The 24111-nt window shown below is 42.7% G+C and overlaps 2 protein-coding genes across 3 annotated transcripts in view; one reads left to right on the forward strand and one right to left on the reverse strand.

Annotated features, from left to right (window-relative positions):
- PDE6A (phosphodiesterase 6A) overlaps window positions 1-24111 on the forward strand; it is a 478514-nt gene that overhangs the window by 267028 nt on the left and 187375 nt on the right. The window lies entirely within an intron of this gene.
- ARHGEF37 (Rho guanine nucleotide exchange factor 37) overlaps window positions 12795-24111 on the reverse strand; it is a 52764-nt gene continuing 41447 nt past the window's right edge. For both annotated transcript variants that reach the window (XM_075274665.1, XM_075274666.1), the window contains exons 11-15: window positions 23342-23671; window positions 22573-22701; window positions 21559-21754; window positions 16607-16842; window positions 12795-13425 (exon numbers count right to left, since the gene is read on the reverse strand). In XM_075274665.1, coding sequence (XP_075130766.1) covers window positions 13207-13425; window positions 16607-16842; window positions 21559-21754; window positions 22573-22701; window positions 23342-23671 — 1110 coding nt within the window. In that variant the 3' untranslated portion in view covers window positions 12795-13206. The remainder of the gene's footprint in view (window positions 13426-16606; window positions 16843-21558; window positions 21755-22572; window positions 22702-23341; window positions 23672-24111) is intronic.

Consider the following 24111-nt stretch of genomic DNA (forward strand, 5'->3'; position numbering starts at 1 on the left):
ATCTGCGTTTGTATTGCATTCAGGGGAGTCCTCATGGGAACCCCCCCCCCGAACGGACTACCAAACGCATTTGCAAGCGGTGTGCAGTGAAAGTACAAGGATCCCCATAAACTATAATGGAGTCCGTGTGCTTGCCGCCAGATCTCTGCAGGGAACATGGGTACAGGAAAGTACTTCATAATCTACTTTCCTGTCCGCCACATAATTCGTGCAAGCAATAGACTATAATGGGGTCCGTGTACTTGCCGCCAGATCTCCACAGGGAACATGTGTACGGGAAAGTACTTCACAATCTACTTTCCTGTCCGCCATATAATTCGTGTAGGCAATAGACTATAATGGGGAAATGGAGTATAATGGAGGCAAGAGAGTATAATGGGGTCCGTGTGCTTTCACTGCACACCGCTTGCAAATGCGTTCGGTAGTCCGTTCGGGAGGTCCCCATGCGGACTCACCGAAGTGATTACCAAACGCAGATGGGAACGAGGGGGAACTACTAATTAATACAGCAGAAACTGACATGACAGATACAAAAACACACTGCAAGTTTATTTCCATGTGAAAATTTTTTGCACCATGCGGTTGAGATTTGTTTCAGTCTCATTCACTTTACTAACACCATAACTGTGTATTATCCATCTGGAAATCTGCAGCATTTCTGACCTATGTAGAAGCCTCCGTGCACCGTTCTATCCTAAGCCTCTACTTGAGTTATTGTCTGTGTCCAGTCCTGGATATTTAGGAATGTTATGAGACACAGATGCAGACAGGACTATATTAGGGCCTATGGAAAATCTTACAGAAGTGCTATCATGCTACATGACATATATGATATGTCAGTCACGTTTTGCTTTGCCACTATAATAAGTTGTCAGGGATATTAGTTTCAAGAATCCTAAGTGTTGGCTGAACATTGTCACCAATGTAGCCAAAGCCTTAGCGGTGATGCCTTTCCCGTATAGTCAGTTTTGGCTTGTAGACTGATCATATAATGATACTCTATATGAAGAAAATTAGTAGGAAACAATCATTGAATTCAGGCGTTTCATTCAGTCCCATTGCGACAGGTATATACCCAGCACCTCGCCATTTAGTCTGCCTTTACAGACATTTGTGAAAGAATGTGTCATTCTACAGAGTTCACCAAATTCCATCAAATCTTACCAACTAGGTGGGAAGGCCCTTTTCGGTTTGAGCATGGCTGTGTCTCTGTTCACAATGGAAAGTCTATAAAGGCATGGTTGGATGAGCTTGGTGGGAAAGAACTTGACTGGCCTGCACAATGAGCCCTGACCTCTACCCAATTGAACATGTTTGGGATGAACTAGAGCCAGTGGCATAACTTCACCGCATCCACAGAAGAAGTGCAGACATCTATGAGCAGGAGCGGGGATCGGTAAGTAAAAATGGTTGGTTACCAGCTGGGGTTACTCCGACAGGTAATGCCTATGGAAAAAAAACATCAAGGGCCCGCCAAGTCCCCTAATGTCCCGGGCCCTGTGGCAGCAGCTACCACTGCTACCCCAGTAATTACACCACTGACTAGAACGAAGATTACATCCAAAGCCCTCTCAGTAAAACTACAAAATTTCACCAGACACACTCCAAAATTTTGTAGAAAGCCTTCACAGAAGAGTGAAAATTGTATTAGCTGCAAAGGAGAAGTAGGAGACCAACCTCATATTAATGGCTATGGACTTAGAATGGGATGTTGTAAACACTTAGCTGAAATGTGTAGATACTTTTCTCTATATAGTGTATCATATATGATATAATAATACTGTATTTTGATTTGTTCTGTAAGGTATATGCATCTAGCATGTTATTCATTAACAAGTGCTGCATATTAGACGATTCCCCACAGCTTGGAAATTCCAGTTGAACCCAAGCGACCAAGAGAAGTACAGTATAGTATAGTATGGTAGCGGAATACCTAATGCAGTATTTCATGGTACCAGCAAGGAGCAATTAGTAATCTGTAGCCTAGATTAGAGAGCAGCTTGTAGAAGATCACCGCCTGATACTGAACCAGCTGCTTCAACAATAATTTTATATCTATATTTCTCAAGGAGCTGTACTTGAGCTGAAAACCAGAGATGGAGCCTTTAAGAATGTGATCTCAAGTGCATAACTGTACTTGGAGCTGGAAGACTCTACTCTCAGGATCAAGCTCAATAGCACGTGCTTAGCATTTAATACTTAAACCATTATGTTGTTATAAATTCAGGAGCTCCTTGGAGCGGAATGTACATGTCTGGTAGGAAATAGTGTACATAGCGGAGAGGAAACTCCATAGCCGCTGGGTTCCCAATATGGTATCAGGGTACACCACCCAAGACAGAAGAGCTTGATGTTTGTTGTCACATACAATTTAGGGATTCCAGTAAGGATCAAGAGTATATGAGTGTGCACTGGACTCAGGACCTGAACAGTAACAGTCATGACAAATTGCCATGGATAGGGATGTTCACACAGCGGAAAATGAAGAGGAATTCATTTTCATTTTCCACCGCCGGCATTTTCACTTCGTTCTAGGCGAAACGGGACATCAGTGCATTGCATCGGCATTCCGCCATGGCATCCCGCTACTCAGATTAGGCTCAGATGAATGGGCTTAGTCAGCAGGGAGTCTCAATCCGCGGACACCACGGACTCCACAGCAAGATCAAGCAGGGTGATTCTTTTTCCGCGTCCTGATCTTGAAACAATGAAACCATTGAAAACAATGAATATGGATTCCGAGAGGAATCTGCTCCGGATTCGGGAGCAAAATCTGCGGCAAATTCCTTAATGTGAATACAACCGAAAGTAGCAATGTATGACCAAATACGCCACAGATGACACTCACAGTTTAAAGGACACCTGTAACAATAGATTACCCTCCAAACCACTGTAATGACTGGATAAGTGAAGAGATGTTGATTCCAAATATATATTTTTCATCTTGGTCCTCATTTGCACCCCCTCCATTCACTGTGTGCAAATACATACCTAGGACTTCTCTAATGGAGAGAGCTCCTATGTGATTCAGCACATGAACCCTTTGCAAACTCACTGTAGGGAAACACCAATGAGTACCAAGATAAAATTATTCTGAATCAAAATCTTTTTAAATGTGGAGTCACTTAGGAATTTGTAGGGTTGAAACATAGCGGCGGATTCCCTTTAAGCTGGTTATACAAAGATACAGCAGAATGACATGTACAAGGATATTTAAAAAGGGTTATCCTGGATTAAAAAAACATGGCTGCTTTCCAGGGCCTATTTAACCACAGGGCCAATTGTGAATCTGCACCAGGCCCTATGGTTGTGGGGCCCCTCAGCCGCCATAGATCGAACAGGATAGTCCGGCATTTCGGGTACTGTCCTGCTGTTCTGGGCAGCAGGTGGGAGTTTTTAGCTCTGTCTGTGTCCTTAGGATAGAGGTTGAATACAATAGTGGAGCACGGAGCTATCAGAGCCTGCTCCATTATTCTACCGTCAGCTGATGTTGCTTGCGGCAGGGAGCGCCGAGCCACTGACATTACATCTGGAGCCTAAAGGTCTATGGTGAGGTGAATATTCTTTGGTTTTTTTTTTTTTGTTGTTGTTTTTTTTGGGGGGGGGGGGGGGTTATGTACGGTTTTTGAATGAGGAAGCTAAATATGGAGAAATTAAATTAAGTGGGAAGAGGGGGGGCCACATACAAAAAATGTGAACAGGGCCCCCTAATGTAGTAAAATGGCCCTGATGCTTTCTTTCAGAAAGAGTGCCACTTCTTTTTAGGAAGTAACTTCGTATCTGTCGGTCTCATGGCCACACTCAAATGAATGGGACTGAGCTGCAGCATGGTCATGTGACCAATGGACATGTCACTGAATGAGAAGGTTAAGTGGAGCTCTTTCTTACAGAAAGCAGCCATGTTTTTCAATCCTGGACAACCTCTTTAACTAGACTGATGGAAGATCTACCTAAGATTAGCATGCAGCATATGGATTTATCATACATTTCCTTGATTTGGTAATTTGATTGTTCAATGGGTTTCAAATGTACAAGCCAAAAACTTCATCATAAAGCCATTATAGTGCACTCTGTCTTGTTTCCCACACCAATCTTGGATATATGGCATGCTGCCAATATGTGCAACCTACTAGCTCTATATATAATGCCACTTCACACTGTGTGAAGTATATGGACAAATAGTATAGGCCATTCTGTGGAGTCTGGTAAGCAGTAGAGGATTATTGTTTGTCCTTTAAGTGGGCATTGGAACCCATTGCAGCTACAATGTGCCCACCCTATATACTGTAGAAACTGAGACAAATCACCATTGAAAATTAAAAAAAAAAACTTTTTTGTATTGTTTTAGTTAATAGTAAAAACTCACAGCTAACACTGTATATGCAGTATATATATATATATATATATATATATATATATATATATATACGATAGATAGATAGATAGATAGATAGATAGATAGATAGATGATAGATAGATGATAGATTGCAGTATTTACTTTACAAACAACATACTCAAAAACAAAGTAATCAGACTGAAGTTTTAGCTCTGTAACTTCAATTTTTAGAAAGTTCCCATCCATTTCCCGATTTATTTTTCTAGGTAGCAAACTGTGATGTTTGGTTAATATTTTGTCATATGTCGGACTGGCGCTGTCAAGTCAGAATGCAGTGTACGGTGACAGCAAGGGCTGCCTGCCACAACAAATTGACAAGCAATGTTCCCATCTATGCTTAAATAGACAATTATTGAGTCTTCTGTTCTTCCATTTTCAGAGACAACAGGAGAAGCAGTGCTGATGTAAAACAACCTTATAGGCAAAATATGATGGCGGATCTCATTTTTTGTTGTATTAAAGAGAAACTCATGTCGGCATGCAGGAGAGCACACGAATGGTGTATGCTCTAGTGCGTTATGTACATAGTCTCTGTGCCGCCATACTCCATATAATGCCATATGACATTCCAAACAGTGCTTTTATATGGAGGCATTCTTCCCTTATAGCAAACAGGATGTCCAGTTCAGACAAACCCTACAAGGCTTCTTCACTGTAAGCGCCATGAATCTGTGGAATAGCCTACCCAGGAGCTGGTTACAGGAGCAACAGCTGACAGCTTCAAAAACGGCATAGAGGCCTTTTTAGGTAAAAATAGCATTGATGCCTATGGAAATATATGGAACTTGATGGAAATACGCCTTTTTACTAACTATGTAATAAAAAGATCATAAAGGGAAGGCATGGCTCATGTATTTTAATGGTCAGAGTGTAATACTTCCCTGCAGCGGTATTAGGCCCCACCACCTGCTTACCCCAGTGATCCTACTTCGCCAGCGACCCTTGTAATGAACAGCAGTTGTCAAAACTACACAGTCCTTTTGTTCTTCCTAAAAACTGTAACGCATTTATAGTCAAAGGCCAAAAGGTCCACTGGTTGAAAGCCCAACCTCAGTATGCCTACCCAAAGATTATCGCAAGGTATCTTTCAGGCTCACAGTCCAGATGTAGTTTTTCTTCCCCTTGTGATCAGCTTAGGACAAGTGATCCCTGCACGAGAAGGTCTGCAGATTGTATTTGTTGGGATCAATACTTCAATGCACATAGCTCTATAAACACAATCCCGCAGCATGTAGAATAAATGAACAAATATTGATTTTTCTTCAGCATGTTGGGGTGTTTGCAAACTTCTTCACTTCTGACCATGGTCATTCTGGTATCTGCTTTGTAAAAACAGATCTTTTTCAGATCCTATTTATTATCAAAACATTTACCCCGCTGGATGCTGCGAAACCTGCGTCCTGCAGAAAGCAATTGCTGGCTCTGAATTGTTTTCACTAGCAAACCAGCAGCCAGCCATATTGTGCTTTGCTTTGGCGCCCTCTGCTGGACACATTGTTATGCAACAGCCTGTTAAAAAGTGCACTTTGGATATCAAAATTCTTGCTGCATCAATAAGATCTGATAGATTATAAATTGGCAGACATTGTGAGTTACTGGATAGAAAAGAAAATATCCAGGTAAGGGCTCATACAACCGTGTTCAGGCAGAGAAATACATCATATCAGTGAAGGACAGAAGAGCTGAAGTTTACAGCCTCATAAATCATAAGATGCTCTAAGTTCAGGCCACAGGAGCAGCGGTTGGACGAGGAAACATGGCTGACACGGGGAACCTGTTTCTCAGCCCAAACACGGACATGTGAAACGGCCTTTAAAGAAAGTGTTCCGATATACAATTTCTAATTGGTTGTCTTGGCTGAGACTTCTGCTTCTGACTGTGAAATTCATCATTATATTGTCGTACTGCAATGCCATACCTCCCAACTTTTGAAAAGTAGAAAGAGGGACAAAATGTGCGGCACGCGCAGCGCGCCATGGCAAATTTGGCTCCGCCCACTTCTTTGTTGACTCCGCCCATTCTAATTCATTTTTCACGTGCTCCCACACAGTGTAATCCTTAGTCACCCGTAAATTATATGTCCCCCCTCTATCTCTCCCCCAGTTTCATATACACTCTTAATCTGCCCCCAGTTTCATGTCCCCCCATCTCTCCTCCAGATTCATGCCCCCCATCTCTGCCCCCAGATTCATGTCCCCTCCATCTCTGCCCCCAGATTCATGTCCCCTCCATCTCTGTCCCCAGATTCATGTCCCCACATCTCTGCCCCCAGATTCATGTCCCCCCATCTCTGCCCCCACATTCATGTCCCCCATCTCTGCCCCCAGATTCATGTCCCCCCATCTCTGCCCCAGATTCATGTTCCCCCATCTCTGCCCCCAGATTCATGTCCCCTCCATCTCTGCCCCCAGATTCATGTCCCCTCCATCTCTGCCCCCAGATTCATGTCCTCCCATCTCTCTCCCCAGATTCATGTCCTCCCATCTCTCTCCCCAGATTCATGTCCCCCCATCTCTGCCCCCAAATTCATGTCCCTCCATCTCTGCCCCCAGATTCATGTCCCCCCCATCTCTGCCCCCAAATGCATGTCCCTCCATCTCTGCTCCCAGATTCATGTCTCCCCATCTCTGCCACCAGATTCATGTCTCCCTATCTCTGCCACCAGATTCATGTCCCCCATCTCTTCCCCCAGATTCATGTCCCCCATCTCTCCTCCAGATTCATGTCCCATCTCTTCCCCCAAATTCATGTCCCTCAATCTCTGCCCCCAGATTCATGTCCCCCCATCTCTGCCCCCAGATTCATGTCCCCCCATCTCTGCCCCCAGATTCATGTCCTCCCATCTCTCTCCCCAGATTCATGTCCCCCCATCTCTGCCCCCAGATTCATGTCCCCCATCTCTGCCCCCAGATTCATGTCCCCCATCTCTCCTCCAGATTCATGTCCCCCCATCTCTTCCCCCAAATTCATGTCCCTCAATCTCTGCCCCCAGATTCATGTCCCCCCATCTCTGCCCCCAGATTCATGTCCCCCCATCTCTGCCCCCAGATTCATGTCCTCCCATCTCTCTCCCCAGATTCATGTCCCCCATCTCTGCCCCCAGATTCATGTCCCTCTCATCTCTGCCCCCAGATTCATGTCCCCCCATCTCTGCCCCCAGATTCATGTCCTCCCATCTCTCTCCCCAGATTCATGTCCCCCATCTCTGCCCCCAGATTCATGTCCCTCTCATCTCTGCCCCCAAATTCATGTCCCTTCATCTCTGCTCCCAGATTCATGTCTCCCCATCTCTGCCCCCAGATTCATGTCCCCTCCATCTCTGCCCCCAGATGCATGTCCCTCCATCTCTGCCCCCAGATTCATGTCTCCCCATCTCTGCCCCCAGATTCATGTCCCCTGCATCTCTGCCACCAGATTCATGTCCCCCCATCTCTTCCCCCAGATTCATGTCCCCCCATCTCTCCTCCAGATTCATGTCCCCCCATCTCTTCCCCCAGATTCATGTCCCTCCATCTCTGCCCCCAGATTCATGTCCCCCCATCTCTTCCCCCAGATTCATGTCCCCCCATCTCTGCCCCCAGATTCATGTCCCCCATCTCTGCTCCCAGATTCAGGTCCCCTCCATCTCTGCTCCCAGATTCATGTCCTCTCCATCTCTGCCCCCAGATTCATGTCCCCTCCATCTCTGCCCCCAGATTCATGTCCCCTCCATCTCTGCCCCCAGATTCATGTCTCCCCATCTCTGCCCCCAGATTCATGTCCCCCCATCTCTGCCCCCAGATTCATGTCCTCCCATCTCTCTCCCCAGATTTATGTCCCCCATCTCTGTCCCCCAGATTCATGTCCCCCATCTCTGCTCCCAGATTCAGGTCCCCTCCATCTCTGCTCCCAGATTCATGTCCCCTCCATCTCTGCCCCCAGATTCATGTCCCCTCCATCTCTGCCCCCAGTTTCACGTTCCACCTCAGTGTATACATTACACTTACCTTCTCCTCGCTCCCCCGCCGCTCTCTCCGCACCTCTCTCTCTCTCACACACAGTTATAGATGCGATGTGACGTCATCACATCGTGTCTACACAGCCAGTAGCCCGGAGGACGCGGCAAAGCAAGGAGCTGAACTGTGACAGCTCCTTGCTTTAGCCGCGAATGTATTCAACTCAGATCTGCACCCTCCGGACGCAGATCTGAGTTGAAATCGGGACATACCTCCCACCAACCGGGACCACGGGACACGTCACCGGAATCGTGAATGTCCCGCAGAAATCGGGACGGTTGGGAGGTATGGCAACGCACAAAAGTGTCAGTTTGGAGTATTGCAACCTGTCTAATATACAAGTAACGGGGATTCTGATACATTGTAGACCAGGAATATCTGATAACAAATATTTTTAAAAGAATTTAGATATAATAGGGAAATTATCAATTCATCGCTTTTTTTGGTGAGTTCATGCCTTCCTACGTTATCATTCTTATAAATGTATATAAGACTCCGAGAGGAAGGCAGCGTCGAAAAGCGTTGGTACAACATGGTCTGAGGAGGAACTATGGGTAATATGGCTGTCCTTTTTCATACCCCAGTTACTTGCTCTAGTTGATAATATTGTTCCTCTGGATATTTTGTACTATATACTGTATTTATTAGTGTTACTATTATATACTAGAGATGAGCAAACGATGTTCTATCGAATTGATATTTGATCGAATATCAGGCTGCTCGAGATATTCGATTCCAATCGAATACCACGCGGCAAACGCACTAAAAATTCATATCTTCTCCCACTTTCTCTGGCACTTTTTTTGCACCAATAACTGCGCAGGGGAAGTGGGACAGGAAGTACGACAACGGAGGCATCGAAAAAGAAATTGGAAAAAGTAATTGGCTGCCGAAATCAGGTGACCTCCAATTTATACGAATAGTGGATTTCAGATCCGGGTCATATGAGACTGTGAACTATGTGACTGTGAGACAGGGATAGATGTACTGGCAGGGTTAGCTAGGGATTAGCTTTATTTAGGTAGGAATGTCACTCACCCAGCTCTTCGGGGGCTCTATCTGGTCAGGATCCCTGTCAGCTTGCGATATGCGGGAGCTTACTTTTTCTCATAGGAATGCATTGATCAGCGTTGATTGGCCGAATGCCATACAATGTACAGCATTCGTCCAATCAACGCTGATTCTGCCGGAGGAGGCGGAGTCTAAGATCGGTCCACAGCAGTCTCCATTGTGGTCCGATCTCAGATGTAGCAGAGCTGGCTGTACGCTGAGCTCTGCTACACCTGAGATGCAGCGGAGCTGACTGTGTATTGAACCCTGCTGTATCTCAGATGTAGCAGGCTGACTGTGCGCTGAACCCTGCTCCATCTGAGATGCAGCAGAGCTGACTGTGTGCTGAACCCTGATGCATCTCAGGTGTAGCAGAGCTGTGTCAACTCTACTATACCTGAGATCGGACCACAATGGAGACTGCTGTGGACTGATCTTAGACTCTGCCTCCCCACAGACGAGCCTCCGTCAGAACCAGCGTTAATTGGCCGAATGCTGCACTCTGTATTACTATTATTATATTCGGGGGTCTTTTCAGACCCCCAAGTGTAATGATCGGAGGCCCAGGAGAGGTAAAGGAACATAAAAAACAGTGTTACTTAACTTTCCACGCTCCAGACAGGCGCTGGGCCCAGTTGTGTGACAATCCTGACGATACATGACCGGGGCCTGCGTCCTGGGTCATGTGATGTCCCGGACGTCATTAAAGATGGCCGACACCACCAAGGATTGCAGCGGAGCTGGGAATAGGTAAGAGACAGTGGTTTTTATGTTTATATCCCCCTTTGGGTCTTTGATTATTATACTCTAGGGTATGAAAAGACCCCAGAGTATAATAATTGTTCATGGGTGTCCACAATGGGGCATAATACTGTGTGCAGGGGCCATTATGGGGCGTAATAGTATGTGCAGAGGCCACTATGGGGCATAATACTGTGTGCAGGGGTCACTATGGGGCATAATAGAGCGCGCAGGAATGTGTGGGGGGGCGGTTGGTCGGTTGAGGTCTTCACCATTCCTAGTTACGCTACTGCCGCAGACAGTCGCATTTTTGTCTCAGAATCTCAATTATACTTATGGAAATGCTGGCAGTTTCCCTATAGGTATAATTGAAGAAGAAAGTTTGCAGAAGAAAACTCTGCCGACTTTCTGTGATACATTTCTGCTGCGCTTTTTCCCGGAGCGCTTTTTGGCTGCGGCCCGCAACATGGGGCCTTAGTTTAAAGGGAAAACTGCATCAAATTCACACACATGAAAATACCCTAAATAAGGTAGGTAGTTACCGTGTAGTTCCAACCAGTGCTATAAATGAAAAGCATTTCTATATTGATATTTTCAGGATGGCTAGACATAACTAGTTCTGCTAGTTTTATGTCCATAGTACGCTAACATTCGGGGTTAGACTACGTGACTGCTAGCGCTGAGATAATGGCAGACAGTACAGTACACAGTCCTCTCTGGTATGTGAATCATATAGCACGCACTATACTTACAACCAACAACTGCATTCCTACACACATACGGTAAGCAGGAACACTGCCGGCACGCCAGCTGACAAGGGATGGCTCACTGCAGCAGATGTTTGCTGACTCTACGCCAGTAACCTTCATGCAGCAGAGTTGTGTTCTGTTTACCAGACACAATTTACTCTCCAAGAAATAGTAGTAGTATTATAGTAGTAATGTAGTAGAGGCAAATCTAGTTTAGTATACTTGTTTACTATGTATAAATTAAAAGTGGTCAATATACGTATCTCCTAAAGTAAAATTCATATAGGTTCATAGAGAAGACGTGTTGAAGTTCCCTACACAATGGGTGCACGAGAGTGCTGCCGTGGAAAGTAAAAACTGAAGGATGATAAGTGCTCTGCTAAATATTAAGGGTCAAACCCCCATATATTAGTCAGGGATGGCATACACCAGGCATATGCCAAAATATATCACAGCATTTGTACATTCCCTGCAAAGTGGATATTATGGAAAAATATGCGCAGCAGACACGCTGCGATTTCCAAAACCGTTACAGTTTTGGAAATTGCTTCATGTCAAGTATACCTATGGAAACGCCGCCGATTTCCTTATAGGTATAATGGAAGCAGAAAGTCTGCTATGTGGGTCCCTAGCCTTAAAGAGAATTTCCAGGAATTATAAAATGTAGGATACTTTCGCTGACATATTGCATATACCTTTAGTTTCAACAGGAGCGTTTTTGCTTAGGGGGACACGACAGTAAAAAATTAACATGGCCACGATCCGGTTTAAAATCCTCTCCAAGAACGTAAATAGAATGGGTTATCTGCTGCTCGAAGACCTGCAAAGGAGGGCAGAGCTGTGGACTGTCTTTAGTTACATTGATCTTTATGTATACATCTGTTTGCTACCATTTTTTGCATGCAAACGGAACTGCTGAACATTTGTTTAACACATGGACCCTAATACTGTTTGAATATCCGGTCACCTTTACACTGTCTAGTCTAACTTTACACCACTTATTACACGGCTTAGTTCCAGGCCAAAAAAAGCTCCAAAATTTTAGTGTACTGTGTTTTATATTAAGTCTTCCACTTGTTAAGCCTTTTTTGTTTACCCTTTTCCTGGTAAGTCACACCCACTTGTCAGTCAAGGCATAGAAAGTGTCTAAATCATGAGGTGTAAAGCATTCACACCAACATTTCGGTGCACCTTATGGCAGAATTGTGGGACATTTTCATTAGTTTACTTGCCCCTGTTCTCTTACTCCTGTATTGTTGCTTCAGTGTATAACAACAAACACCTCGTAGTCTCCGGTCTGTCACATGACAGATCACAAATGGTGCCCCAAAGACACTACAGACCTATAATGAGGGCTACCGGGATTCACAATGCTACATGTTGTGCTATTCTTGCTGTTAAATGTGTCAGAACTGCTAGAAGAGAATCCATCTGGTAACCCCAATGGCAGTGTGAGTAGATCCTAAATTCTAGATTGTACAATTGTCAACAGCCACTACTCTGACCCCTGGGTGTGATATGTAAGGAAGAAGAGTATAAGAACACACGATTACTGAGAAGAGGACTGTCAGGATGCCATCATAATTAAAAGGAGAAAAAGAAGAATGTAAATAATTGATATTCATAACTAAAAAATTGGCTCATAACTGGAATGGAGGTGACCAGCGACACCGCTAGTAACCTTGTCTCCTTGTAGTAGTGATGTTATGGGTTCAGAACTGACCACCGAGTGATGAAGCCCAATAGAAGTACACTAGACTGTATGTTCAAGTGGGTCAAGGTCCAATTTGAACAAGACTTAAAATATAAAATACTGAAAAAAATTGTAATTTGTTCTAGGATTTATTTGTATAGTATATACACTAATGATCCTTTCCTGTACAATGACACCTTTGTTCTAGTTCATCTATAACATTTTATTAAAATCCAAATTGCAATAATTCAGGATTTTAGTTTAGGAATACGGGTGTAGCGAGTGTAACTCCGAAGTCCAAGTATTTACAGTGCCTGCTAAACATGTTAGCGTGTGTTAATCTTACATGGAGTCTCTTGTATATTTCTTGGCGCAGATGAGTATATAGCAGAGCACAGACTGCATCACATGTGTCTGGTTAGAGCGTGATATATCGTGCTTATAAGCATATCTTGACACATGCTGTAGTGCAGGTTATACTAGCTGCAGCCTCCATATAAGAAAACATGTTCTTATCACATATCCAAGGATTTCTATGGTTGTTCCACACTAACTGCTGGAGTCACCCCCAGATTATTCCAGCTATGTGTAATTTCCTAATGATGTCCTCCGGATGGGTGATTGCACACATTGTGTCACCAGGTAGCTGGAAGGTACGTAGCCCCTTTGTCCTCTCACTTCTACCAAGCTCCACTCTGGACTTCCATTCTTGTCATGTGGCTCCAAAACAGTTACTGGCTCCCCCGCCATAATGGTGACCTCATATTGGCTGCGAGCTGTAAATGAATACCCTGCAACAATCTGGAAAGTAAAAAAATGGATATCAATATTCTTAATTTTATTGACATGCCAAAGTCTATGGGGGATCTCCAAATGTCACCTGAGGACTGATGCTGGAGCTAGAAAAATACTGGAAAAATTGGGTTTTTGTTAAATTATTTCTTGAAAAACTTACAAACTTTTGTCCCTTGAACAAATGCACTAAACCACGGAGCAAAAATACAGGAGTATACACTGTCAGATATGAAATCACAAGGTACAAAGCACTGGGGCCTAGTGGCATAAAACACATTCTCTGTTATGTCACATGGGCGGCTGGATGCATGTCCATCACTTACCAGGGAAGAGATGGCACCAGGACACAATGGGAAGAGGGAAAGACAGCAAAGGCATAGTGATGGTCTTACAAGTATTCTACTAGGTCATGGCGTTCATGTGGCTGTTATCTGGACACAGATCACCTGCCTAAACATGGCTACTGAATAAGTACAGTCATGGCCAAAAGTTTTGAGAATGATACAAATATAAATTTTTACAAAGTCTACTGCTTCAGTTTTTCTAATGGCAATTTGCATATACTCTAGAATGTTATAAAGAGTGATCAGCTTAACAGCAATTACTTGCAAAGTCAATATTTGCCTAGAAAATGAACTTTATCCCCCAAAACACATTTCAACATCATTGCAGCCCTGCCTTAAAAGGACCAGCTAACATCGTTTCAGTGATTGCTCCATTAACACAGGTGTGGGTGTTGATGAGGACAGGGCTGGAGATCAATCTGTCATGATTAAGTAAGAATGACACCACTGGACACTTTAAAAGGAGGCAGGTGCTTGGCATCATTGTTTCTCTTCTGTTAACCATGGTTATCTCTAAAGAAACACGTGCAGTCATGATTGCACTGCACAAAAATGGCCTAACAGGGAAGAGTATCGCAGCTAGAAAGATTGCACCTCAGTCAGCAATCTATCGCATCATCAAGAACTTCAAGGAGAGAGGTTCCATTGTTGGCAAAAAGGCTCCAGGGCGCCCAAGAAAGACCAGCAAGCGCCAGGACCGTCAAAAGTGTTTCAGCTGCGGGATCGGGCTACCAGCAGTGCAGAGCTTGCTCAGGAATGGCAGCAGGCAGGTGTGAGTGCATCTGTACGCACTGTGAGGTGGAGACTCTTGGAGCAAGGCCTGGTTTCAAGGAGGGCAGCAAAGAAGCCACTTCTCTCCAGAAAAAACATCAGGGACAGACTGATATTCTGCAAAAGGTACAGGGAGTGGACTGCTGAGGACTGGGGTAAAGTTATTTTGGTACTATTCCGTTATCGGGCCAGCAGAGCTTATCAGCACCAGCATCGGGACAGCAGCAGTCAGCATTTCAGCATCGGGAATGACATCCGAGGACTGACTGCTGGCCCGATGCTTGTGCCCAGCTCTCCTTCCATCTGCCCCGTACCCCTCTGTGGCCCAGCTCTCCTTCCATCTGTCCCGTACCCCTCTCCTCGCCACACGACTATGCCTGACTGATATTACTAGTCGCTGGGACGCTGCAGGAAGTTTGTCTCTCCGGGTCGCCATAACTCCCCGCCGTTACTGTGGTCGGCGCGTCCCTGAATCTCCGCCGCCACTTTCAAGACCCTTTATTGAGCCCCGGTGTGTGCTGTTTTCTTCCTTCTGGTTTCCGTTCTCTGTACCGGCCTTGGCTTCCAGTGCGAGCATCTTTCTTTCCTCTTGAACGCGAACGGCCAGATTGAGAGCGCCAAGGTGAGGCCTAGTTGTGTGGCAGGGAGAAAGGGTACAGGGCAGATGTAAGAAGAGTTGGGGGGCAGCACTGGGAGAATGGATGGGGGCATTGATGTACTGGCTATTAGACACAGGGCGCCAGCATCGGGCCAGCAGTCAGTCCTCGGTGTGGGCCAGAGAGGGGTACGGGGCAGATGGAAGGAGAGCTGGGCCAGAGAGGGGTACGGGGCAGATGGAAGGAGAGCTGGGCACAAGCATCGGGCCAGCAGTCAGTTCTCGGATGTCATTCCCAATGCTGACTGCTGCTGTCCTGATGCTGATAAGCGCTGCTGGCCCGATAACGGAATAGTACCGTTATTTTCTCTGATGAATCCCCTTCTCGATTGTTTGAGACATCTGGAAAACAGCTTATTCGGAGAAGACGAGGTGAGCGCTACCACCAGTCTTGTCTCATGCCAACTGTAAAGCATCCTGAAACCATTCATGTGTGGGGTTGCTTCTCAGCCAAGGGAATCGGCTCTCTCACAGTCTTGCCTAAAAACACAGCCATGAATAAAGAATGGTACCAGAATGTCCTCCAAGATCAACTTCTCCCAACCGTCCAAGAGCAGTTTGGTGATCAAGAATGCCTTTTCCAGCATGATGGAGCACCTTGCCATAAAGCAAAGGTGATAACTAAATGGCTCAGGGAACAAAACATAGAGATTTTGGGTCCATGTCCTGGAAACTCCCCAGATCTTAATCCCATTGAGAACTTGTGGTCAATCATCAAGAGACGGGTGGACAAACAAAAACCTACAAATTCTGACAAAATGCAAGCATTGATTGTGCAAGAATGGACTGCTATCAGTCAGGATTTGGTCCAGAAGTTGATTGAGAGCATGCCAGGGAGAATTGCAGAGGTCCTGAAGAAGAAGGGTCAACACTGCGAATATTGACTTGCTGCATTAACTCATTCTAACTGTCAATATAAGCTTTTGTTACTCATAATATGATTGCAATTATATTTCTGTATGTGATAAAAACATCTGACAAACACACATAAAAACCAGAGGGCAGCAGATCATGTGAAAATATAATAATATTTGTGTCATTCTCAAAACTTTTGGCCATGACTCCTTCAGGACAACAGTATTCAATAATGGCAGTGACCTATCAGCAATATAATCTGCCCTGTCAAACTACAAAGATGGATCAAGAATGGTTTGAGGAACATGACAAAAAGTTCAAGGTCTTTAGGACAGGTCATTAACTGGAGATCTATCTGGAGTAGAGAGCTCTGTACACTATGTAGTGGCCCAGTTGTGTTATTACTAATGAATGGGACATCTCCCATTTTTACAGTCGCCGAGTGTCCCTTTTTCCCTAGTCCACTTAAGATTTTATTCAGATTGGACCGCTTCTTAGAAAGGAAGATACAACAACTGTGTTGTAGGAAATATTGTATCTTAGACCTTTATATTCAACTTACCTGTAGGGTTGCAATGCTATCCTGGGGCTGTGAGTAAGCTGGATAAGGGGGCTTCGGTGCTGCTACTGTATGCCGCCTTGTTTCTAACGTCTTCATTGACTCTGGAGAACTCTGATTACGTGTTGGACTTGGTGAATGGATTGGACTTTGTGAATGTGTTGGACTTTGTGAATGTGTTGGACTGTATGTTTCTTGGTATGGCTGCAGTTTGCTGCAGGGAACATATCCCCTCAATCCTGTCCAAAAAAAAGGAAAATGTTAAAAAATTTAAATACCATATTACAAGTCTACATAGATAATAAAAGTGCCAAAAAGATATGTGATCTAGGCATTAACAACAACAAAACCAACACTAACAGAAGGACAATAAAAAAAACTAGTCCAGACCGGGAAAAAACATGAAGCCATTTTGCACAATCCTACCATTGTATCCTATTTTCTTTTTGTCTTAGTGAACTGTGTCTTATCAGTGGACAGAATAATCTATTGTTAGAAGAAAAATCCTCATAGTCAAGGTTTTCCTCGTTGGTGAGTAAGGCCCATAGCTAACCTGATATTTATCATACTGCTGTATATCCTACTAATCTATCTTGAAAGAACTATATAATACATTTATATGGTTTTCAGACTTAAAGAGGAACTCTCACCTTCAATTCTAGTCCTTAGCATCTGCTAATAGGTGCCGCTCCACTGATTCCAGCATGGTTGACATTTTCTCTCTAGCCATTCCTGAGCAAAAAGGGCAGTTAGTTTTGGTGTCTGATGTGCTATGTAATCTCTGTAATGTAAGAAGGGCGGTGTCAGGCAGGAGGTGTGATTCAGAGCTCCAATCATAGGCATCCAGTGTCAGAGCTCAGAATCACACCCCCTTACCTGTTCCTGCCTGACACCGCCCTCCTGACAGTACAGAGTCTAAATAGTATATCAGGCACCAAAACTAACAGCACTGACTGCTCAGCAACAGTGGGGGCTAGAGGAAAAATTCCAACTGTGCCAGAATCAGTGTTAGTAGAGGTGGTGAAAGGTCCTCTTTAAAGTTTCTTTTGCTATGTAATGAAAATTTCAACAATTTTCTAATATGTTTTAAATATCAATTCCTTGTGTGATGTAATATGATCATCGCATGACCAGGAAAGAAAGGATACCAGAAAATGTGAAGAATTGGTATACAAAATATAACAGAAAATCATTATACAATAGATAAGATTTAATTGTTAAACTTGAATTATCTATTTAAGCCACATGGAAAGTCTAATGGTAAAGCCTTGTGCACTCTGAGTTGTGCAGGATCCATTACAAAGTTGACAGATCCATTTAAAATCCGCCGTCAGGTTTGCACTTTTTTTACTAGGCAAAACAATGCATCACAAAATGTCCTTTTGCCTATCAGGGACAACCTACAATGGTCAATATATGATCAGTGGAGGTCCCAGCCCCATGATTCCCAGCAATATTTGGGGCTAATCACTTACTAGAAATCTGTGGCCACTTTATTGCAGGATTTGGCAAAGGAACGGACGTCCCATTTCCCCAATGTGGGACTATGAAAGGATTATCTTATCTTATACCTATACCAGTTGATGTAGATCGACCATACTTAGTCCCATTCACTTGCAATACAGGTCACAGCCACATGGATATGGGCATCATTCTGCTGGTACTACAGTGAAGTCATTGCCACTTTTTTTTTTTTGCAGATCAATTGGGTTCATGGGATGAGACCACCTCAGATAATATACTCATAGCCAAACTCCTTGCAGCATTAACTGTTTACCAGCAGTAGTTGGACCCACAGCGATCAAATAGGATGTTACATTACTCTATACATTGTGATGGCAAACAGAAGAAGTGTTTATGGTTAAAACTACCTATTCATACCAACAGGAATATAAAGTGTGTACCGTATATCTTCTAATGTTTGGAAGGGATCAATACTTTATAATTCACCTATCTAACATGAAAAATTAGGACTTTGTAGATTATGCCATGGACAGTAAAAAATGACAGTAGAAATGGCAGCGGGCCATGATGTCACTCCTGTCACACCGAGTACTTGTGCTGACCTTTATGGAAATCATTGGCTTATAAATCAAAGACTAGTGCCAGATCTGCCTGACCTTCTCCTGTGTGAGCTCTTTGTGTCATCTGACAGGTATCTATTGGACTTGGTATCTATTAACTGCAGTGTAAAAATATACTTGAAAAGCACTGTCAGATGAGGATTAATGGTGGGACAAATATACAGACACAACTGGTTATTTCCTTTATACTGGGAAAGTTCAAGTTTGACATAGTTTATTTTTAACCACTTCTTGACTACATGTTTATGACAAGAACTAGATTTCATCCACAAATGACATTTTCAAAAAATCATCCCAAAAAATCATCTATTATATATAATATATATATATATATATATATATATATATATATATATATATATATATATGACGTTTTCTACATAAAGATTTACCTCTGTGTGCTACTGACTAGCAATCTGCAATCTTCCATACAAGAGGGCATTCATACCGTTATTAATGTCCGTTGCTGTCTTCCGCCACAGGATGACAGCAACGGACATTAAACTGTTGCAGAGAATGGACACAGACTTATTCTGGGCATCCAGGATTTTATCTTCCGTTACAAAGGTAAACAAGCTAGCTTCTGTCATGTTGTTTACATTAGTGTCAATGAGAATGGACACAGAATCAGTCTATGTCCATTCACTGCAACAGTTTAATGTCTGTTGCTGTCATCCTATGATGGAAGACAGCAACGAACATTAGCAACGGTAGTGTGAACGCCCCCTAACAGAATATAGTAATAAAAATCTACACAATGCATGACTATAATTATATTAAAATAGATGACATATCCCACTGTATGGCAATACCGAGAGATCTCTTGTGGTTTTCGATCAATCATTTCCCAGCATATATGTTAAACTTTTTGTGAATAGAAAATTACATACTGTATGTTAGGTGGACCCCTGCCTGCTTATGTTCTTATGTGTGAGACAAGAGGGTCAAAATGATCCAATGCTTTTTTCACTCATGTAAGACAGACTCTTGTGACTTGTTTTTTTTTAATCTATTTAACCAGCTAGAAAGTTTATTACATCACTCCATCAAGATACTGGGAGTATTCTTCTCTCGATACAAGGAGTTTCTGTTTATATGAGGGGGCAGCAGGGTGGCTCAATGGTTAGCACTATTGCCTTGCAGTGCTGGGGTCCTGGTTTCAAATCTGACCAAGGACAGGAGTGTTGAGCCCTTTGCACTGGGCCCATCAAGGTTTTAAAAAGGTCCTGATCAGAGTGACTATGTACATACAGAGATGGGGTGGCTCTGTCATTCTATTGCTATTAATGTCCATTGCTCTCATCCTATGACATTATTAATGATAGTGTATGTACATCCTGATCTTTAAAAGATGTAAAGGCATACCCTAAATAACTGTATACAACTGAAGCTGCAGTAGTGCAACATGAGTCAAAGATAGACAATCAACCAAAAATAAGCAACCTAAAGTATATGCGTAAATTCATGGGTTCCTTTAAACTATACCAAGCCCTACAGAAATCTGTGTCCTCACCATACACATAAAATATCCACAAGAAAAACAATCGTGAGTATGACACTTAGTATAAAAGGAATATATTACACATCCAGTCTAGGTCAATAAACTTGTCAAAATTTTATTTATTACATCATACACATATATAAAAGATGGACATCAGAAGGGGAATCTACAAATACAAACTGACTGGGTAAAAATGAAGTGCAACAGATGATATGTGGTCCCTTTAAGTATTTACATACAATGGAATGCACATGGATTAAGCTAATGCCAGAAAGGACCTCAGCATTGGAGTCCTTTATACACCGTGTGTGGACATTATATACACATAGCAATAGTATCAATAGCCGCTGAGGTATATATCACGAGTGGCCACTAAGTTATACACATTGCCCCAACAGCTCAAAGAAAATGCTAGAAGTTTAAAGTTACCATGTGGTCCAATATATGTCTCCTATCCATTAAAGTAATAGCATTGATACACACACATTGGTGTGGTGTGCCTCCTGACGAAGGCTGCATAGCCGAAACGTGCGTCAAGTACTGGGGAGTGAGTGCCTGTCCTGACTTGTATACCTCCTATTGGCAACATGGGTAAGCCACAGTGCTATTAAAACTGTATATAGTGGTATAGGATACATGTGAACCTATGTTGTTATAGTCACCAATGTGTGTGTATCAATGCTATTACTTTAATGGATAGGAGACATATATTGGACCACATGGTAACTTTAAACTTCTAGCATTTTCTTTGAGCTGTTGTGGCAATGTGTATAACTTAGTGGCCACTCATGATATATACCTCAGCGGCTATTGATACTATTGCTATGTGTATATAATGTCCACACACGGTGTATAAAGGACTCCAGTGTTGAGGTGCTTTTCTGGCATTAGCTTAATCCATGTGCATTCCATTGTATGTAAATACTTAAAGGGACCACACACCATCTGCTGCACTTTACTTTTACCCAGTCAGTTTGTATTTGTAGATTCTCCTTTCAATGTCCATCTTTTATATATGTGTATGATGTAATAAATAAAATTATGACAAGTTTATTGACCTAGACTGGATGTGTAATATATTCCTTTTATACTAAGTGTCATACTCACGATTGTTTTTCTTGTGGATATAGTAGTACAACATGGTAATGTAATGAAGTTTCCCAAGACAACTGTTCAGATTACACGTTACCACGCATTTCTATGCGCTGTATATAAGCACTCACCCTTCAATCTTTTATATTGCCCCTTTACTCCTTGTGACATCTAATACTCTAGTAAGCTAATAAAGTACAAAAGGACAGACATATCTAAATATTGTTTATGAATATTAAGAGTAAAAAATAGTGTGAACAGCATTAGATCCACTGTACCTCCAGTGTCAACAAGCCATCTGGTTTTATTTCCTTTGCTGTCTGCATATTGGATGACAGCTACCACATCACCACGGCTGAGTGTGAGTTCCATTTCACGGGTGCTTTTCACAGCGCTCATCACCTGGTAGATCTTTTGCGGACTGTAACGTTTCAGTAACTGTTGGATTTGACGTTCCATGGCTGGGGTGTGCTCCTAATACATGAAAGCAGAAAGTGTTTAATAAAAGCAGAAAATATTTTACAGTCAGGTACGTTTTCAAGGATTGAAAGACATTCAGGATTTTAGCCAATGCGTGCCCAGTGGTGTCTCTGTGCACAAGTTGTGTTTCATCAAAATTAGATGAATATCTCTTGGACTAGATTCACACCATATTCAACATTCTGCATGTATGCAAAAAAATTCCTGTATGGATTACCTTTAACAGCTTCAAAGGCAAAAGAGCGCAACTATGTAATATGTAATAATGCAATGTAATATCCATTAGGAGGACCTTGAAAAGCAGATCTACCAAGATGTTTCCAAGATGTTGCATATACCTGCTGCATGTATATTTCCAAGATGTTGCATATAGCTAACCTTAATATTGCAGTCCTTTAAATGTAGTGGAAATTGGACAAAAAAAGTAAAATAATTCAAATCCAATATAGTTGGCTGAAAACCAAAATCTCAAAAATAAAAACTATTTTTGTAAAATAAATAAATAAAGGGCTACTTACTTGTGATTTTTTTTATATACTCTTCAGTGTTTTATTATTTTTTTTTTAACAATTGTATACTGGAACTTGAACACTAAGGGGTGCAATTGCCTTTATAGTACATTGCAATACTTCTGTATTGCAATGTACTGTATTATACATGACTATGTGAAAATTAAAGTAAAACTATAAGATCACTGCCGCTGGGTCACCATTCTAACCCTGTTACCATGACAGCTCATCGGTAGGGTATGCTGATGGGGGGAGGGGGACAAATACATAGAGAACATTTAATACTTCCAAGCCAAGACTTACCTGCAACACTGGGACTGGCAACTGCTCATCAAATATTTTTGTGAATTCACTGAGCTGTGACATAGAATACTGCATACAATCTTCCACCCATTTCCTAAACTGGGCTTCAGGAACCTCACTGCACTGCATCTATAGAACAGTATTGTAATGCATTAGTTTCAGTGAGTAAAGATAACCTACATCACTCTTTAACTCTTCTCTAAAACAAGCCATGATGCATCACATGAACCATCAATGGGAATCAATGGGACGTCTGCTTAGAGCACAAATATTTAGTCTATAGAACAGGATGTTTTAAGCATTCCTAAATTATTAAGTAATGTAAATTATGGATGAGTCAGTGAGTAATCCTATACTCAAACTAAAATTTATAAAAAATATATCTGCTAAACTAACCTTGACATGAGAAGACTCAGATGAACCGTGTAATTATCAGCATATTTATTGAATATTTCAATGCATTTTACTGCCGTTTTTCAACCCTCCTCCCTCTTTATCCATTACTCCTTTTTTGCTCTTGTTCTTTTTCCCATTCTTTTTTCCTCCCGTTTTTGGTCTCTCCAACCACCCTGCTATTACCCCCATTCTGAGTGTCTTCCTGTCTTCTTCGCCACCCTTTCTCCCTATCTTCCTTCCTCAGTCTCCCTAATGCCCTTCCATTCTCTCTCCCACCCTCCTTCCTCTCTTTCAGCCTTCCTTTCCTCTCTTTCTCACATTCCGCCATCTCCCAATGCTTCCTTCCTTTCTCCCTCCTTTTTTTTTTTTTTACCTGGGAAGAATGTTCTTCTTCTGCAAAAGATGCTTGAACAGCCAAATCCTTCTGCACAGCAATGAAACTGCAGAAAATATTATGAAGTAACCGATAAGACAATGAAATGCAGTTCGGGAGCTCAGACAGTAGCATGGAGTGAATGGTCTTGTAGTTGTTTACTATGTCCTCTTCTTCCCATGTCATCTTTCCAGTCTCACTGTATCTCTCCTCTAGGCTCTCATAGTCTAAAAGTTTATCCATTCTCTTCCGGATCAGGTTCTTCGGTCCCTTTAAACACTCTGAAAGGTTAGTAAGGGGCTGCAGGACCATTATTTGTAGTTTTCTTTTCTGTAAGAAGCAGAAGAAGATAATATCAGGGCATTGAGAACACAAACATGAACCAAATCATGTCCTAAAAACAACCAACAAATCTAGTGCAAGAGGACTGGGGATCCCAAATTTACACCCAAATCCTAAAAATATTGTCATACACAGTACTAGTAATTTATTAATAAATTAGGAGTTACAATTAATTAATATCTTTCAGTTTTGATGTGTTTGTATTATTTGCAGAAGTGAGAACAGGAATGCAGTCATATAGAGTTTCACCTTTGGATCAGCTTCTTAAAGAGGACCTTTCATCAGATCGGGCACATGCAGTTCTATATACTGCTGGAAAGCTGACTGGCTTTCTCGATCTGTGCCCGGTGTAAAGCGCTATCGGTCCCGGTACCGTAGCGCTTTACAGTCAGAAGGGCGTTTCTGACACTTAGCCAGGGACGCCCTTC

The sequence above is a fragment of the Leptodactylus fuscus genome, chromosome 5 (assembly GCF_031893055.1).
Source record: "Leptodactylus fuscus isolate aLepFus1 chromosome 5, aLepFus1.hap2, whole genome shotgun sequence".
Taxonomy (NCBI): domain Eukaryota; kingdom Metazoa; phylum Chordata; class Amphibia; order Anura; family Leptodactylidae; genus Leptodactylus; species Leptodactylus fuscus.